Consider the following 18,545-nt stretch of genomic DNA (forward strand, 5'->3'; position numbering starts at 1 on the left):
TACATAAGCAAACACAAGTTCACTTCTCAAGCCGGTCCTCAGGTACCTTCTGCTGGAGGCTTGACGTCAGGAAGCTCAGGAAATATGTAAGTTGGGGTGTAAGGGTTTTCATCGGGAGAATCTAATGAGCAGTTACATTGAAGGAATAAAGAAAGAAGTTTCACGGACTGGGAATGAGCGAAACCCCCACAAGAGAGAAGTATTTCTGGAATCCATAGACTAACATCATGTGTACAAGCGGCCCACAAACATTGCTGAACTGTAGTGATTCTCAAACTAAAATCCTGCCTGTGTAATATCCTGCAGCATGTACCGAGTACTAGAAAGCTAACAAATCTATAGTCTGCAGGAGCTCAAAATCACCTTTAGCTATTTATGTACTTTTACAAATCTATAACCAACTTACCGGTAAATGGAACTTATAAGGTTTATATATAAGTTTAAGAAACTAAGCTACCAGCAGGTCTTTATCGATTGGGGGTTTTATGTCCAGTTTGCTTTTAGTAAGTCTCACATTACATGTTCCATTTTATAACATATCACATAAATACCTACTGAACCAAAATATTTTGACAGACCCCATAGACTATAATTTGTTGACATACCCAAGTCATGTTACATTGCTAAATAAAAAAGCACAGTATGACAGGTAACTATTAGTGATGAGCGAGTATACTCGTCCGAGCTTGATGCTCGGTCGAGTATTAGCATACTCGGACCGGCTCGTTGCTCGGCCGAGTATTTGCCCTGCTCGATAACGAGCATTTAATTAAAAAAAAAAAGTGAAGAACAGTAAAAAGATAAACATAAAACATTTAATTTAATTGTTTAATTGAATAAAACAGTGAAAGAACACAGTGCAGAATAGATTGCAGATGTTCGGGAACATCTGCGATCTGTTCTGGAGACACGCGTGCAGAACGGTGTTCTCCGCAATAGTATTTGAAGAACAATATGTGTGAAGAACACATTGCAGATGTTTGGCAACATCTGCAAGTTGTTCTCTACACATATTGTTCTTCAAATACTATTGCGGAGAACACCGTTCTGCACGGGTGTCTCCGGAGCAGATCGCAGATGTCCCGGAGACACGCGTGCAGAACGGTGTTCTCCGCAATAGTATTTGAAGAACAATATGTGTGAAGAACAACTTGCAGATGTTTCCAAACATCTGCAAGTTGTTCTTCACACATATTGTTCTTCAAATACTATTGCGGAGAACACCGTTCTGCACGCGTGTCTCCGGAACAGATCGCAAATGTTCCCGAACATCTGCAATCTGTTCTGCACTGTGTTCTTTCACTGTGCTCGTTCAGTTTGTCATTTTACTGAAAAATGCTCGGGTCTCCCATTGATTTCAATGGGGCTCGTTACCCGAAACGAGCACTCGAGCATCGGGAAATGTTCGGCTCGAGTAACGAGCACCCGAGCATTTTAGTGCTCGCTCATCTCTAGTAACTATACCTGTGCTGCCCTGGTAATCAATTGCATCTGTCTCTTTAAGAGGAACCGGTCATCAGAAATTGGCCTACTAAACTTTGACCAGTATTTTGTCAGCTGAGCAGTATCTAAATCATGTTTATTTCATAGCCCAGCTTGGTGGGATCAAGAAAATCAACTTTGAGCTCAGGTGTTAAGTGGTTGTATAAAGTCAGTGAGGCGGAGAGTTTAACACTGAAGTCAAGCTCTCCCCGCCTCTGAACACCTCCTCCCCTGTGATTGACATCATGAGCTGGACTTCAGGAGATCTGGTAATTGAGGTATGTGGATGCAGGGCCATCAATCACAGCGAAGGGGCATTCTGTGGTAGGGAAAGCTTGACTTCAGTGTTAAACCCTCCGCCTCCTTGACTTCGTCAAACCAATTTACACGTCACTTCAAAGCCGATTTTCGGGATGATGCCACCACACCAGGCCATGAAAGAAACATGATCTAGAAGATGTTCAGCTGCTTGATAACATAATGGGAGTGGTTTATTTGGCCAATTTCGGACGACGGGTTTGCTTTAAGACGCAGCAATTGTCAAAGCGTTTAGGGAAGGTGACCCGGCATTGGTACCACTCAGTACTAATGGTAGTACCACTGGTACTGATAGTGGTCATACTCCCTCCTATCCCCTATGGAGCAAGGACAGCTGAAAGACATTTTCTCTCCCAAAACAATTCGCAAACAAAGGGGTTGTCTACACTACAGGTTTATCCACTATCCACAGGAGAGGGGATACGTTTCCGATCAGTGGAGATCACAGTGGTCAGGGCCTGACAGATCATGAGAACTAGGATCCATTGTACCCTACATGTATGGATCAGACAAATGTCTATGGCAGCTATGGAAGTAGCCAAGTACTGTGCTCGGCCATCTATGTCAGTGCCATTGAGATAAATAGAGAGGAAGCTTCATGATCTCATGACTGGGGGTTCAACAGACACCCATTGTCGCGATTTGTGAGGGTCCTTTCGCTAGGACCCCTACATCCCTATCATTAAGTTATAACTAGAGATGAGCGAACATGCTCGTCCGAGCTTGATGCTCGGTCGAGCATTAGGGTACTCGAAACTGCTCGTTGCTCGGACGAATACTTCGCCCGCTCGAGAAAATGGCAGCTCCCGCCGTTTTGCTTTTTGGCGGCCAGAAACAGAGCCAATCACAAGCCAGGAGACTCTGCACTCCACCCAGCATGACGTGGTACCCTTACACGTCGATAGCAGTGGTTGGCTGGCCAGATCAGGTGACCCTGGGATAGACTAGCCGCTGCCCGCGCTGCTCGGATCATTCTGTGTCTGGATGCCGCTAGGGAGAGAGCTGCTGCTGGTCAGGGAAAGCGTTAGGGTGTTCTATTAGCTTACTGTTAGGCAGGAGTGATTCTCAAAGAACCCAACAGCCCTTCTTAGGGCTACAATAACGTTCTACTTTTTTTATTTTAATTTGCATCTAGTACCATTTTGTGAGGAATTAGCAGGGGGACTTGCTACCGTTGTGTTTAGCTCTTAGTGGCACACATATCCATAGCAAAGACCGAAGTGGGAAAATTTAGTAGGGGTTGGATTTCAATTAGGCACTAACTCAGTGTCATCTCATCTGGCATAGTAGTGTGCTTTGATACTTGGCTAGAAAATAGCCATAGGAGAATACAAAGAGCTTACTTACGCATACAGTAGCGTTCTATATATTTGATTTCTGGTTGATCTGCTGGTGGCTGTACTTTCTGCAGTGCATGTACTAGCCAATTCTGAGCAATTTGTAGTGAGACTTGCGACCGCTGTGTTCTGCGCTTAGTGACGCACATATCCATAGCAAAGACCGAAGTGGGAAAATTTAGTAGGGGTTGGATTTCAATTAGGCACTAACTCAGTGTCATCTCATCTGACAGTAGTGTGCTTTGATACTTGGCTAGAAAATAGCCATAGGAGAATACAAAGAGCTTACTTACGCATACAGTAGCGTTCTATATATTTGATTTCTGGTTGATCTGCTGGTGGCTGTACTTTCTGCAGTGCATGTACTAGCCAATTCTGAGCAATTTGTAGTGAGACTTGCGACCGCTGTGTTCTGCGCTTAGTGACGCACATATCCATAGCAAAGACCGAAGTGGGAAAATTTAGTAGGGGTTGGATTTCAATTAGGCACTAACTCAGTGTCATCTCATCTGGCATAGTAGTGTGCTTTGATACTTGGCTAGAAAATAGCCATAGGAGAATACAAAGAGCTTACTTACGCATACAGTAGCGTTCTATATATTTGATTTCTGGTTGATCTGCTGGTGGCTGTACTTTCTGCAGTGCATGTACTAGCCAATTCTGAGCAATTTGTAGTGAGACTTGCGACCGCTGTGTTCTGCGCTTAGTGACGCACATATCCATAGCAAAGACCGAAGTGGGAAAATTTAGTAGGGGTTGGATTTCAATTAGGCACTAACTCAGTGTCATCTCATCTGGCATAGTAGTGTGCTTTGATACTTGGCTAGAAAATAGCCATAGGAGAATACAAAGAGCTTACTTACGCATACAGTAGCGTTCTATATATTTGATTTCTGGTTGATCTGCTGGTGGCTGTACTTTCTGCAGTGCATGTACTAGCCAATTCTGAGCAATTTGTAGTGAGACTTGCGACCGCTGTGTTCTGCGCTTAGTGACGCACATATCCATAGCAAAGACCGAAGTGGGAAAATTTAGTAGGGGTTGGATTTCAATTAGGCACTAACTCAGTGTCATCTCATCTGGCATAGTAGTGTGCTTTGATACTTGGCTAGAAAATAGCCATAGCAATAGGATAGCATTGTTTGGTTTTAAAAACTCAAAAAAAAACAAAAAACACAAAAAAAAAAAAACACACAAAAAAAAACAAAAAAAGTAAAAAAAAAAATAAAGTTATAACTCTCATTTTAAAAATGTTTAACCCGAGGGCTAGGGGTAGAGGACGAGGGCGGGGACGTGGGCGTCCAACTACTGCAGGGGTCAGAGGCCGTGGTCCTGGGCGGGGTGAGACACCACCTGCTGATGAGGGAGCAGGGGAACGCCGCAGAGCTACACTCCCTAGGTTCATGTCTGAAGTTACTGGGACTCGTGGTAGAGCACTGTTGAGGCCAGAACAGTGCGAACAGGTGATGTCGTGGATTGCTGACAATGCTTCGAGCAATTTGTCCACCACCAGTCAGTCTTCCACGCAGTCCACCCATGTCACCGAAATCGCCACTCCTCCAGCTCCTGCACCTCAGCCTCCTCCCCCCCAGTCTGCCCCCTCCCAGGAAAATTTGGCATTTGAACCGGCATACTCTGAGGAACTGTTTTCTGGACCCTTCCCACAGTCACAAACCACTTGTCCGGTTGCTGCTGAGCAATTTTCCGATGCCCAGGTTTTCCAACAGTCACAGTCTGTGGGTGATGATGACCTTCTTGACGTAGTGGAAGTGTGTAAAGAGGTGTCCGACGATGAGGAGACACGGTTGTCAGACAGTGGGGAAGTTGTTGTCAGGGCAGGAAGTCCGAGGGGGGAGCAGACTGAGGGATCGGAGGATGATGAGGTGACAGACCCAAGCTGGGTTGAGAGGCCGGGTGAACACAGTGCTTCTGAGACGGAGGAGAGTCCTCGACCAGAACAGGTTGGAAGAGGCAGTGGTGGGGCCAGACGGAGAGGCAGGGCCAGAGCTGGTGCATCAGCGCCAAATGTGTCAACTAGTGAAGCTCCCGTGGCGAGGGCTCCTGCGGCGAGGGCTAGATCTTCAGAAGTCTGGAGGTTCTTTAAGGAAACACCGGATGACCGACGGACTGTGGTGTGCAACATTTGCCAAACCAGGCTCAGCAGGGGTTCCACCACTACTAGCTTAACTACCACCAGTATGCGCAGGCATATGAATGCTAAACACCCCACTCAGTGGCAACAAGCCCGTTCACCTCCGGCCGTGCACACCACTGCTCCTTCCCCTGTGTCAGCTGCTAGTCAGCCCCCTGCCCAGGACCCTGCCACAAAAACCCCATCGTCGCCTCCACGATCCTCCACAGCATCCACCAGCGTTCAGCTCTCCATACCCCAGACGCTGGAGCGGAAACGCAAATATAGTGCAACCCACCCGCACGCCCAAGCCCTTAATGTGCACATCTCCAGATTGCTTAGCCTGGAGATGCTGCCCTATAGGCTAGTAGAGACCGAGGCCTTTCGCAACCTCATGGCGGCGGCCGCCCCTCGGTATTCGGTCCCCAGCCGCCACTACTTTTCCCGATGTGCCGTCCCAGCCCTGCACCAGCACGTGTCAGACAACATCATCCGTGCCCTGACCAACGCCGTTTCTGACAAGGTCCACCTGACCACGGACACGTGGACGAGTGCTGCCGGGCAGGGCCACTATATATCGCTGACGGCACATTGGGTTAACTTGGTGGAGGCTGGGACCGAGCCTGACACTGGGGCTGCTCATATACTGCCGACGCCGAGGATTGCGGGGCCTACCTCGGTCCAGGTGTTTCAGGCCTACTATGCCTCCTCCTCCTCCCACCCCTCCTCCACCTCCTCCTCCGAACTACCATCCGTGGGCACGGCGCCATCAGTCGGTAGCTCTAGGCACAGCAGCAGTGCCGTCGCTAAGCGACAGCAGGCGGTGCTCAAACTGCTGAGCCTAGGCGACAAAAGGCACACCGCCCAAGAGCTATTACAGGGCATCACGGCGCAGACTGATCTGTGGCTGGCACCGCTGAACCTCAAGCCGGGAATGGTTGTGTGTGACAACGGCCGTAACCTGGTGGCGGCTCTGCAACTCGGCAGACTGACACATGTGCCATGCCTGGCCCATGTGTTAAATCTGATAGTTCAGCGTTTCCTCAAGACATACCCCAATCTGTCTGATTTGCTCACGAAGGTGCGCCGCATCTGTGCGCATTTCAGGAAGTCCAGCCCAGATGCTGCCACTCTCAGGGCAGCGCAGCGCCGCCTCCAACTGCCCGCTCACCGACTGTTGTGCGACGTGCCCACGAGGTGGAATTCAACACTGACCATGTTATCCAGAGTTTACCAGCAGCGCAGAGCGATTGTAGACTGCCAGATGTCAACTTCCACCAGAACTGGTAGTCAGGTCAGTCAGCTTCCTCAAGTCTACAATGAGGAGTGGACGTGGATGTCTGATATCTGTCAGGTGCTGAGTAACTTTGAGGAGTCAACACAGATGGTCAGTGGCGATGCCGCCATCATCAGCCTCACCATCCCGCTGCTTGGCCTGTTGAAAAACTCTCTGGTCAGCATGAAGTCGGAAGCTTTGCGCTCGTCACAAGAGACAGGGGAAGAATATTCCCTTGTTGATAGCCAAAGCACCCTCAGGTCTGTTTCTCAGCGCATATCGGAGGAGGTGGAGGTGGAGGAGGATGAGGAGGAAGAGGAGGAGAATGTTGGTGAGACACAAGAGGGGACCATTGTTGAGTCCTTTACTGTTCAGCGTGTATGGGCAGAAGAAGAGGAGTTGGAGGAGTTGGAGGAGGAGGAAATGGACAGTCAGGCCAGTGAGGGGAGTGAATTCTTACGCGTTGGTACTCTGGTGCATATGGCAGATTTCATGCTAGGCTGCCTATCCCGTGACCCTCGCGTTCAAAGAATTTATTCCAGCACCGATTACTGGGTGTTCACTCTCCTGGACCCACGGTACAAGCAAAATCTTTCCACTCTCATCCCTGCAGAGGAAAGGAGTGTGAGAATGCATGAATACCAGCAGGCCCTGGTGCACAAGCTGAAACAGTATTTCCCTTCTGACAGCGCTAGCGGCAGAGTGCGTAGTTCTGCGGGACAAGTAGCGAGGGAGAGTAGGCGAGCAGGCAGCTTGTCCAGCACTGGCAAGGGTACGCTTTACAAGGCTTTTGCCAGCTTTATGTCACCCCAGCAAGACACTGTCACCTGTCCCCAGTCTCGGCAGAGTAGGGCTGATCTTTACAGAAAGATGGTGAGGGAGTACGTAGCTGACCATACCATCGTCCTAAATGATCACACAGCTCCCTACAACTACTGGGTTTCAAAGCTGGACATGTGGCACGAACTGGCGCTGTACGCCTTGGAGGTTCTTGCCTGCCCTGCCGCTAGCGTCTTGTCCGAGCGGGTTTTCAGTGCAGCTGGTGGCATCATCACCGATAAGCGTACACGCCTGTCGACTGACAGCGCTGACAGGCTGACGCTTATTAAAATGAATAAAGGCTGGATTTCTCAGAATTTCCAATCTCCAGCAGGTGAAGGAAGCTCAACCTGAATAATTGATCCACTCCTCCTCCTCCTCATTTTCCTCCTTCTCCTCCTCTTTGTACAGTAAAGCAGAGGAAAATGGCTATTTTTTGACAGGGCCCACTGGCTCTTGCTATAGTACTTCATGCATTTAATTTTTCTGGAGGGCCACCTACCCGGTCCTCTGTTTGAAACAATTTTTGTGAGTGCCACATACAGGCACTCAATCTATTCCATTTTACTGCAGGGCCACCTACCTGCTCCTCTGGTTTGAAACATTTTTGGGACTGCCACATACAGGCACTCAATCTATTCCATTTTACTGGAGGGCCACCTACCTGCTCCTCTGGTTTGAAAAATTTTTGGGACTGCCACATACAGGCACTCAATCTATTCCATTTTACTGGAGGGCCACCTACCTGCTCCTCTGGTTTGAAAAATGTTTGGGACTGCCACATACAGGCACTATCCAAATTAAATTGTCTCCATAGCAGCCTCCACACGTTGTCTCCATTGCTACCTCCAAAAGTCGTCCATATAGCTGCCTCCATACATCGTCCCTTTATCAAACGAGGTGTGTCAGGCAGAAATTTGGGTTGTTTTCATGGATTACACATCAAAGTTGTTAACTTTGTCGCCACCCTGCTGTGTTATCCACAAAATATACTGGCAAACTTTTACCATTTAGGGATATTATTTCAGCGCTTCTTGCGCATCTGTTTACATTCCCCTCACCCGCCATATCCTAAACTTATAAGAACGCTACTACACTTGATCTTATACAAAAGGTTCTTAGAAGTGCTGTTTGGGGAGTAGCCTAGAGACAGGGGCTTGAATTGGCGAAAGCTCGCCTGGCAGCGGAGCGCCAGCTCCATGCGCATCATGCGCTTCTTGCGCATCTGTTTACATTCCCCTCACCCGCCATATCCCAAACTTATAAGAACGCTACTACACTTAACTTGGTGCAGGCTGGGACCGAGTCTGACCCTGGGGCTGGTCATATACTGCCGACGCAGAGAATTGCGGGGCCTACCTCGGTCCAGGTCTCAAAGGCCTACTATACCTCCTCCCACCCCTCCTCCACCTCCTCCTCCTCCGAATTACCATCCGTGGGCATGGCGCCATCAGTCGGTAGCTCTAGGCACAGCAGCAGTGCCGTCGCTAAGCGACAGCAGGCGGTGCTGAAACTGCTGAGCCTAGGCGATAAAAGGCACACCGCCCAAGAGCTATTACAGGGCATTCCACATCAAAGTTGTTAACTTTGTCGCCACCCTGCTGTGTAATCCACAAAATATACTTGCAAACTTTTACCATCTAGGGATATTATTTCAGCGCTTCTTGCGCATCTGTTTACATTCCCCTCACCCGCCATATCCTAAACTTATAAGAACGCTACTACACTTGATCTTATACAAAAGGTTCTTAGAAGTGCTGTTTGGGGAGTAGCCTAGAGACAGGGGCTTGGATTGGCAAAAGCTCGCCTGGCTGCAGAGCGCCAGCTCCATCCCAAGATCCAACTAACATAGTTGCAGCACCTTTAATCTACTACTAGTTCACTGCCTCCATAATAATAATAATAATAATCTTTATTTATATAGCGCCATCATATTCCGTAGCGCTTTACAAATCATAGGAAACAAATACAAATGTATTGTAACAGAGCACAACATTTGTATGGAACAACAGGAGTGAGGTCCCTGCTCGCCAGAGCTTACGGTTTATGAAGATGATGGGGTAACACGAGGTAAAAGAATATTTAACGGTCAAGCCATTCTTCTTAGGGAATAGAACAAAATATAATAAATGGAATTGCTGTCGCTTGAACCACTCAGCCGTCATCTTATATACCAGGTCCAGGGTGAATGGGACTGCAGAGAAGTCTGGTGCCTGTTGGTTGCTGGATAACAGATGGGAGGACGACACAGGACGGGTTAGTAGAAGAGTTAAAACTTCATGCAGTTAATGAGTGTTATAGGCTTGCCTAAAGAAATGGGTTTTAAGAGCACGTTTGAAACTTTGGAGGTTAGGTATTAGTCTGATAGTCCAGGGCAGAGCATTCCATAGAATTGGTGCAGCTCTAGAGAAGTCTTGGAGACGCGAGTGGGAGGTCCGCACTAGGGTAGAGGTTAATCTAAGATCACTGGCGGATCTAAGAGCACGGGTTGGGCGATAGACTGAGATAAGAGAGGAGAGGTAGGGGGGTGCAGCATTATACAGAGCTTTATGGATGAGGGTTATTATTATTTTAAACTGTATTCGAAAGGAGACTGGCAGCCAGTGCAGCGACTGGCATGAACTGTAAGCATACATGGTCCCCTTATCAAACGAGCTGTGTCAGGCAGAATTTTGGGTTGTTTTCATGGCTTCCATGTTAACTTTGTCGCCACCCTGCTGTGTAATCCACAAAATATACTGGCAAACTTTTATCATGTACCGATATTATTTGAGCGCTTCTTGCTCACCTCCTTTGGTTCCTCTCTGACACCCATTGGTTTGAAGCCTGAGTCCAATTAGGGTATGTCGCCATGCCACTCTCTAGCCTGCTGCCGCTGCCTCTGCCTCTGCATGCCGTCCCCTATAGTGTCAGGGTCAATTATTGGATGTTTTACATGCTATCTAGCTTCATTCTGTCACTCTGTCATGGCCATGCTGTTGCCCATAATTTCGGCATAATGGTGCGATTAAGCAGCCTCAGAGGCATCCATGCATGCTGCCCCTGCTGTTTCCTGTCCATTTCCGTGGTGTTTCCATCCTTTTCTGAGGTTCCCAGGTGTTTGGCCAAGCTTCCCTGTGCAGAGCCTTGGTCCCCTTGAAAAATGCTCGAGTCTCCCATTGACTTCAATGGGGTTCGTTATTCGAGACGAGCACTCGAGCATCGGGAAAAGTTCGTCTCGAATAACGAGTACCCGAGCATTTTAGTGCTCGCTCATCTCTAGTTATAACCTATCTTGTGGGTATGGGAAAACTTGAAGTGACTAGACAAACCCTTTAAGATTGTATTGGTGGAGGGTCGGAAGAAGTGGACAAAGCTGCTTTATTTATAATAACATTATCTTTCCTTGTACTATTAAAGGGGTATTACCATGAATGCAAGTTTTTATTTCATGATTCCTCTCAACGATTTTACCATTTGGAATCTTTGGATAAAATAAGATCTTACAATCTCCTGCTATAGCAAGCACAAGCTGTGATTGGCGCCAATTCACACAAACTTTTTGTATGTCACCTAAGTGAGGCTGTTGAGTTCAGCATGTGAAGTAGAGCTCACGGTTCTACTGGATCCTAACACAGTGATAGATTGGGGCATATTCACTTATACTGTCCAAAAGTTGACTACGGTAGTCTAGACAGTCTTAGCTTGCACCAGATGAAAGATTCATCAATGTGCTCAAAGATAAATCTGTCTCGATTTCGGGCTGTCTAGTCTCCGTTGCTCTAGTTTTACACCTTCTACTTGTTGGCTTAGTTCATGCAAAACAATGAAGACTTTCTTTTAAAATGAGATTGCACCCAGCAGTGAGAGCGTTGTGGCAGGACACATTAGAAGGTGGTACATACAAGTCTTGATGGCAGTTTCCTGCAAGCCCCATGATGTGAGAATCCTCTAATTGCATAATTGCATAATTATTAGACGAGAGATGCACTGTGTGACCTACACAGAGCGCCCCAGGCTAATTAGCATATTTTTTTAAGTCCTTTTTTTGTTTTTTTACAGGTACCCAGCTTGTCAAGCTTTTATGATACGGGACGGAATTGCTAGGAAGGTATGTATGTGTAGTGTAAATTGCTACATTACAAACAAATTTCCTTAAATGTGTTGCATGGTCCGACAGACTAATATCTATATGGCCACACCCCTTTTCTTATAGACCACCCCCATTTTGATAAGCCACACCCTCTTTTTTTGGATGAGTTGGAAAGGGCCAAAGAAAGGTTTAGAGGCCTTAATAAATGTGTTGGAAGGCATTAAAGACTGTTTGTGGCACAAATCCATTGTTTTTGGTGTAGGAGCAGTAAAAAATTCCCCCCATAATTGTTTAACTTTAGCTGTAAACCCTTAAAGGAAAGATTAGCAACCACATCTGACATGTAGGCAAACACCCAAGGTTGGATTTGCCCATAATGCACCACACACAACAAGTGTTTGCATCCTCAAAGATCAGGGTGCCTAGTGGAGGAATGCAGGTTTTAACAGGTTGCTAATATTGTATATATAAAAAAAACAACAAAAAAAAAAACATCATGGCCCAGATTTGCTAAAGCCCCGCTGCCAGTTTTCTGTTGGGCTTATTGTGATAACTGGTTTTATATGTATTTAATATTTATAATTTTTCTGTCGTGGCTGCACTATACCCGACGCAAAATTCTGCACAAAAAGGGGTGTTCCGGTGCACAGTCGGATTGTGCAACACACTTAGCGAGTCTGAAAGAAATGTTTTGCAGTGTTATTATAATAATTCCTTAATATAGCGCACACAGATTACGCAGCGCTACACAGAGCTTGCCAAATCATTTGAGGCCCCCAATGGGAATGTTTTGGAGTGACCCAGACCCAGAAGAAACCCACACAAACTCGGAGAGAACATACGAACTTGAACCCAGGACCCAAGCGCTGCAGGGCTGCAGGACTGTAGTGCCAACCACCGAAGCCACCGTTCTGCCCACTGTTTTTGATAAATTTGCGCCAATGTGTTGGGAAATGCTGCATGTGCTTTAAACTACTGCATTCCTTAGAATGCCAATACAGTTTAAACTTAATGAAGAGTAGGGAGCAATAGACCTGCTGCTCTGCCATTAAAAGTGAAGTTGTGAATTAAGGGATGCTGAGAGACTAAAAGGGGTATTCCCACGAAGACAAGATTCTTAAATATACTCAGTGAATTGCAAAATGTTATTTTGTTATACTGTTATTAACAAAAATACAGAATATCATATATATAATTCCAACCAGTCTCTATCAGCCCTGGTGTTTACAATTTTGGTTGTCCCTGGATATGACCATAAATCTTCTGACTATGGTCGGATTCTTCTTATGAATAACTTCTCCTGTCTACACACTGCAGGGCTCTATGCCTCCTGCCTTCCACCCCCCCCCCCCCTTCCTGCATTACAAGACCAGCTCAGACACGGGAACTTCCTGCCAGCGAGCAGAGACTTACTCTACTATCTACAGACAGATAAGGTCTTTATAAAAGAGCTGTGTATTTTATTGATTAGGTGAGGGAGCAGAGCTGAGAGTGTCATTGTGTGTTACATCCTTCTCATGGATCTCATCATCTCTCATCTCTGATCTGTCTCATGTCTCCTTTCCTATGTGTCAGATACTAGTAGAATGTTTAGAAACAAAAAAAAGTGTAGATAAACCCTGTACTATGAAAATCTAAGCACATTGTCAGCACAAAGCATCTCATAGCACAGAAGAATCATGTAGTGTCTTCGAGAGTCCCCGCCCACACTCTAGAATTTTACACTCACCTGTCTAGGGAGTGATAGAGCCAAAACAGCAATAAAGCTGACTAAAATTGTAAAGTAAGGGGTTACAAATTATCTTTATTGTGTAGGCATCAACTAGGGGATTCAAATTTGAGAACCTTTAACCATTCATGGGGACCCCATAGAATCATATCCAAACTTAAACAGTCCACTCCAGTTTTTAAGAGCGGACAAGAGATCACGCTATTAACTGGAACTAATACAATATGTGATAAACCTAAAATAGGATAACATGTACATCGTGACATCAACTAATCTATTCTCATGAAATAAGACCGCAAAATAAAAAATAAGTAGCCAATGAGTCTCATCTAAAGGTTAACATTAAACATCTTAAGTGTAACGGCAGGGCCAAGTTCCGCTGCTTTGGACCAGTAAATTACCACGACGTGGCGGTCCGTGACATCTGCGCACACATTTATCTCTGGCTAATACTTAATTGCACACAGATAAAGTCTTCAAATTAATTAGTTATGTCAGACATTCCTGCAGCGGAAAAACAACTGTGATTTATTAAAGATAAGAGGGCATTCTCTAGTTTAATGGCCTGGTGCCTAAAAACTGTAAACAGCGTATCAGCAACCAGGCGGCATTAAAACACAATTAGATTTCTAATGACCAAGATAATTACTTTGTAAATCACTTGTGACAGAGCAAGAGGACAGTGAACATAACAGAAAGGACACAACGATAAAGGATTCTGCTCAAAAGTTGTGAAGTGCATAAATAGGGTGGAGCTGCGGGTGATCTACTGAGAAACAGATGTCCACATAAAGAGAGTATTTTGGAAGACAAGTTACCATTGAGAGGGTTTTATAGAGGACCGGTCAGGGCGATTTGGGACACTAAACCACAGTTCCATAAGGACCCGTGGGTGGTTTAGTGTCCCAAATCACCCTGATAGGTTCCCTTTAAGAATAAAAGGACCCAATAGAAGGATCACAAGGGGAACTGGAAATGCACCTTATCAGTGGCGTAAATGGGAGTGGCAGGGCCCCATAGCAGGCTTCAGCATGGGGCCCCCCTTCCCACTTAAAAATTATACATATTTGTATACTCACACATGCCAGTTACAATCACACATTTATACACTTATGCACATATGCTCATATAGAGCATATACACACACATACAGTGACACATACAAACACACAGCATATATACACACATACAGTATATGCAGACGCCATACACCGTATACACATACAACATATATACATCACAGATGCAGCTTATATACATCACATATATGTTAGATACATATTATGATGTACAAAGTGCAGCACAATATGGATATAATGATGCACATCCTCCACTCTTTAGTGTGTCAGATTGGATGCTGAGGCCCCCTGACACTGTGGGCCCCATAGTGGTTGCTATGGCTGCTACCACTGTAGTTACGCCCCTGCAACTTATCACATACAGATTTTCCCTGCATACAACACTATTTATGAATCCCTTTTCGATAAACTATGATACTTTTTACAAAAAAAAAAATTGACAACGCGTTACAACCAGTTACCGTAATCAATCACATAAAGAGGCTGCACTAAATGTAGAAGTCAAATGATCCATAGTCAATCAATCAATCCAACCAATAACAATTAGTTACATGTATCTACATCTCAGTCATTACCTCTATTTAGCCGGTGGATCTGCTTGAACATGGTCTTGTACCAGTCCTTTGATCGTTCTGTGTTCTAAAGGAGATACAATGTTATATTAAGTGAAGGTATTTATTTACTATTAGAAGAATAAGTACCGTAATATATTATCACATATATGGCAATGAGGGAAAAGCAGTAACAATATTTGATTAATTGGGAATAGAGTCCCAAAATCAGGCAGCCCAGTAAAAGAAAACAAAGAGGGTACGTCTCACTCTGTAACCAGTTAATGAAAGTGTGTACAAGGCCCAAGACAGTATTTGTAAGTAATACTTCTCCTACATATCATGTGTGCAGCCTACCCTACCCTTATGTCTTAGAATACATGTCCGCAAATAAGTGGGAGCCATACCTAAAATGCAGTGTTCCTCTTCATGTATTGCTCCAGGTTAAATGCTCTGCAGTGCAAATACAGGAGCTCTTCAGCAGAATATGTACAGTACTTACTATTACTAAGAGCAGTGGGAGCAGAGTTATGTGCATTCAATGGAAACTTCTGTACAGACAAGCTTCTACGTCTCCTTCTACCAAATGGAAGGGGGGGGGGCGGTGGAGGAAGAGCCGCAGGCAACAGGCAGGCTTACAACTAATATATTACTGGTGTTGTTGGTGAGCTCAAAGCAGGAATCAATTCCCCAATTCTCCGGTCTATGGTCAATTTACCAATAATCAGGTTTTCAATTTACCCAGAATCAAGAGAAAATGTAGTAGTGTAAGCAATAAGGAAAATGCATTATGTATCTGTAGCAGCAAGGTCTACATAGCTAGTAAGGAGTCATAAAAGTTTACATTTGTATTCAACGTTAGAAAGTTAATCAATTTATATTAATTAAAGCTTTCTAATACACAAATTGTCTTGCAATTCTTAGAGCTTTCAAGATCACTGTGTGCTGTACAGGAATGGAAACCTTCTGGATGATATCTAAAAGCTTAAAGGAAATCTACCATTTGTTTTTATGCATTGTGAACCAAACATATCTTGAAAATGCTGTAGCAACAAGGATGCAGAAACATATCTTGTTTAATCCCTGAACTGAGTGGTTTTGCTTAAAAAAAACAATTATATAATTAAGGACCTTGGGAAAGCTGGGTGCTGCTGGCTGCCATACATAAACACATTATATGAAGCTTCCTGAACTGTCCAGACAGGACTAATCAACCTGTCAGGGACAACACAGTGATGACATATTCTTGGCTTATGTTTGTTCAGGACAAGGCTGGAGCAGTGCATAATTAGGGTGAGGAGAGTGGCAGGACAGCCACAGGAGCGACAGAGCCTCATTATCATAATTTTATAATAGATTTTTCAGCAAAACTGCTCAGTTCAGGGATTAAACAAGATATGTTTCTGCATCCGTGTAGCTACAGCATTTTCAAGGTATGTTTAGTTCACAATGCATAAAAACAAATGGTAGATTTCCTTTAAGCTTTTAGATATCATCAAGACAGTTTCCATTCCTGTACAGCACACAGTGATCTTGAAAGTTCTAAGAATTGCAAGACAACTTGGGTATTAGAAAGCTTTAATTGTAGATTTCCTTTAAAGAGAATATGTTATGGCAGACATGGTGTCTACTCTGTGTTCGGCATGTAATAGATTGAACTGGGTAGATTGATATAAAGTTTTTTGGGAATAGAATTTAGTATAACTTGTCATTAATCCATTTTGTTTATGAGTCCAGCTGTCAATCACCAAGCAAGCCCGCCCACTGGACTCCATAGAGTACAATAAGCCAAGGATAAAGTATTCATACTGAATACTTTCTCACAAATCTATGGATCACATCTCTTCAGCTCACGCTGATTTTTCTAGAATCTTTAAGCAATGCCTCGCCAATAAAGTAAAATTCTAACGTTTCACACTTGGTCTATTTGTTATGCAAACAGATTATTTCATCTACAAGGTCTTACAGAGACCAGCACAGGAGCAGCCTTACCCGGAGCGGTATGCCTATTTCATCCACAGACATTTCTCCTGTGTATTGAGGCGAGCGGACCTCTCTTCTTGTATTATCTACCGACTTTCTCTGCACCGGAGGATTATCCGGACGTCTCCACTCCTGGACTGTCACGGGCTCTGCTTTTTCATTAGGAGAGCCATCAAGCACAGGATCTGGAATAACAAAAAATTGTCTCATGACACTGTATAGTATGACTAGCGTGTTCCCAAACACGATAGAATACCTACGCTACATAATAGCAGTGCTAGAAATGTACAACCTGATGCTGAAACATACGTTCTGGAAATACAACTACCAATGTGTGATGACAACTATGGACCTCAATGCCAGTCTGACATTGTATACAACTATAATCCTCAAAGAAGGAGAAGAAAACACATATAATAATAATAACGTATTTTTCAGACTATAAGGCGCACCGGATTATAAGGCGCACCATCAATAAATGCCAGCTAAAACGTCTAGGTTCATATATAAGGCGCACCGGATTATAAGGCGCACCTGATTATAAGGATGAATGACCAGCAGGTGGCAGACCTGTGCACAGTTCAAGGCAGCTGTTGTCTGTAAGTACGGTTCATATATAAGGCGCACTGGAGTATAAGGGGCACCTTTGATTTCTGAGAAAATCAAAGGATTTTTTGTGTCCAAAAAATATGATAATTCCTTTATTTATGTAGCGCACACAGATTACACAGCGCTACACAGAGCTTGCCATTTACAATTATTACATGCAGTCTATAATAAAAAATAAAAGTAGAAATAAAATATATTTATTATTATAAATTGAACTTTATAATAAAGTCTTAATTTATAAAAATAAATTTAGAAATAAAACCTCCTTAAAAATATCCAAGATTACTCAAAAATGCACCTAAGTAACCACTAAGTGATATGAAAAATCCTGGAACACAGTGGCCATGATCTAAAAATGAGGCTATGCTGAGATTTAGTCAGTTAGGCACTTACAACATATTAAAATATTCACTATAAATGAGACTGGCAAAGATTAAAGCATTAAGACCCCCACTGATTTATTGTATGTACTGGAGGATCTACCCACCACCATCACAGCATAAGTGGGGGTTAAACATGTGAACAAACTCAACAGCCAATGGATTGCACTCCACTGTTTTGGAACTTCAGATACATCCACTGTAGGGTGTGGTACTGTGTGGGGCCCTGGAGATCAGGGGTGCCCACACAACCAACTGCATCTACACAATGTTGTGTACTGGTCTATACAACATGACATTCAGTGTAGCGGTGGTCTGGGCGGTAAGACTCCATTGTTGTCTGGAACTACCTATATCCTAGATCAGTGATGGGGAACCTTTTAGAGACCGAGTGCCCAAACTACAACCAAGAAGCACTTGTTTATTGCAAAGTGCCAACACAGAAATGTAATTCGTGATTTACACTCCCTGCGCTGTCACAGCTACAATGATAATCCAGATCTGTCCACACCTTCACACCCCATCCAGTAGTCCCAGGTAGCGCTGTCACTTTAAAATAGCTTTGTGCACAGCAAGTCCTGGGCTGTCTGGGACTGCAGGAAGATACCTGGAGTCATCTCTAGTGATGGCCTGAGTGCCCACTGAAAGGGCTCTGAGTGCCACCTCTGGCACCCGTGCCATAGGTTCGCCATCACTGTCCTAGAACCTCTCTGAGATTTCGGGGAAAAATGCCAAATCCGCCCCTGGATATAGTTGTGCCAACCAGCGCTACTTACCGC

General features: G+C 44.7%; 1 protein-coding gene across 39 annotated transcripts in view; it reads right to left on the minus strand.

Annotated features, from left to right (window-relative positions):
* Positions 1–18,545, minus strand: part of SORBS1 (sorbin and SH3 domain containing 1) — a 247,761-nt gene that overhangs the window by 68,035 nt on the left and 161,181 nt on the right. For 33 of the 39 annotated variants that reach the window (XM_072130585.1, XM_072130583.1, XM_072130584.1 and 30 more), the window contains 3 exons: positions 16,787–16,962; positions 14,819–14,882; positions 47–121 (listed from right to left, as the gene is read on the minus strand). In XM_072130585.1, coding sequence (XP_071986686.1) covers positions 47–121; positions 14,819–14,882; positions 16,787–16,962 — 315 coding nt within the window. The remainder of the gene's footprint in view (positions 1–46; positions 122–14,818; positions 14,883–16,786; positions 16,963–18,545) is intronic. The other 6 variants (XM_072130608.1, XM_072130591.1, XM_072130579.1 and 3 more) reach the window with 1 other exon arrangement.

The sequence above is a fragment of the Engystomops pustulosus genome, chromosome 11 (genome assembly GCF_040894005.1).
Source record: "Engystomops pustulosus chromosome 11, aEngPut4.maternal, whole genome shotgun sequence".
Lineage (NCBI taxonomy): Eukaryota > Metazoa > Chordata > Amphibia > Anura > Leptodactylidae > Engystomops > Engystomops pustulosus.